This window comes from Diaphorina citri, unplaced genomic scaffold (assembly GCF_000475195.1).
Source record: "Diaphorina citri unplaced genomic scaffold, Diaci psyllid genome assembly version 1.1 scaffold3304, whole genome shotgun sequence".
NCBI classification, from domain to species: domain Eukaryota; kingdom Metazoa; phylum Arthropoda; class Insecta; order Hemiptera; family Psyllidae; genus Diaphorina; species Diaphorina citri.
In genome coordinates, this window is record NW_007380713.1 from 1,587 (window position 1) to 2,550 (window position 964).

Below are 964 nucleotides of genomic sequence, written 5' to 3' on the forward strand. Positions count from 1 at the left end.
CTAAGTGACACATTTTCATTAAATTTCATCAAAATCGCACAAACCGTTCAAACAAACAGGCAAATGAGAATGAGGTCTTACCGTCCCGAAATCAAAGAGAGAAGACAGGATAGGAAAAAATACCTACAGCCGTTCCGAGAACGAATCTTATCCGCCCCGGGCGAGAATCGAACTCGCGACCTAGCGCTCACGACTCCGAAGGCAGACGCGCCTCCCTCCTAACTAAATAGGCTGGCTTCGTTCTTTCAATGAACTTACTTGTGAATGGTGAGATCAGTGGAGGAGTCTAGAATAGAACAATCCAGTGGCGTAAGGAAGAGGAACTGCCTATCCGACATGAACATTGTCCTGGCACTGTTCAGCAGGAGATCCATGATGATTTTCCTGTTCACTGAATCCTGCGAAGAAACAACAAGATGAAATATAATTTAGCCAACCTAGTTAGCTTAGTTGGTAGGCATAAAGTTCGAACACACAAACAGACAAACAAATATTCATTTTTATATATTAGATAATAAATTAGAGTTAAAAACGCCGACCCTATTTAAGTAGAAAAAGGCTACGAAGAAGAATAAATTAGACTTTAAAAAAGTTTTTAATTGGTAGCCCGTCTGCCTTGTAAGCGCTAGGCCACGGGTTCGATTCCCGCCCGGGGCGAATTTTAACGAAATCTGTCGCTTCGCTCCGGATTTCTGCTGGTGCCTTTCTGATTTCCGGAGATCTACTAGCCAAAGACTGGCAGCCACGTTATTAAAATGTATTGTAAATAAATGTTTCTCTCTTAAGGCATGGTCGTTCATGTCACTCATCCATTTAGTGGTCTTGCTCGGCGTAGCTTAACAAAAACGAACCGGAAAATAGCCTATAACCTTCACGGGAGTGCAAGCAATAAGTTCACAAAGTTTCATAGCAATCGGATGAGCGGTTTGGCCAGGCATAAAGTTCGAACAAACACACAACACAA

General features: G+C 42.5%; 1 protein-coding gene across 1 annotated transcript in view; it reads right to left on the minus strand.

Moving 5' to 3' along the window:
- LOC103520187 (structural maintenance of chromosomes protein 6-like) overlaps positions 1–964 on the minus strand; it is a gene marked incomplete at its 3' end in the record, with an annotated part of 4,847 nt that overhangs the window by 1,253 nt on the left and 2,630 nt on the right. The window contains exon 3 of the mRNA XM_026831413.1: positions 259–398. Within this exon, the coding sequence (XP_026687214.1) occupies positions 259–398 (140 nt within the window). The remainder of the gene's footprint in view (positions 1–258; positions 399–964) is intronic.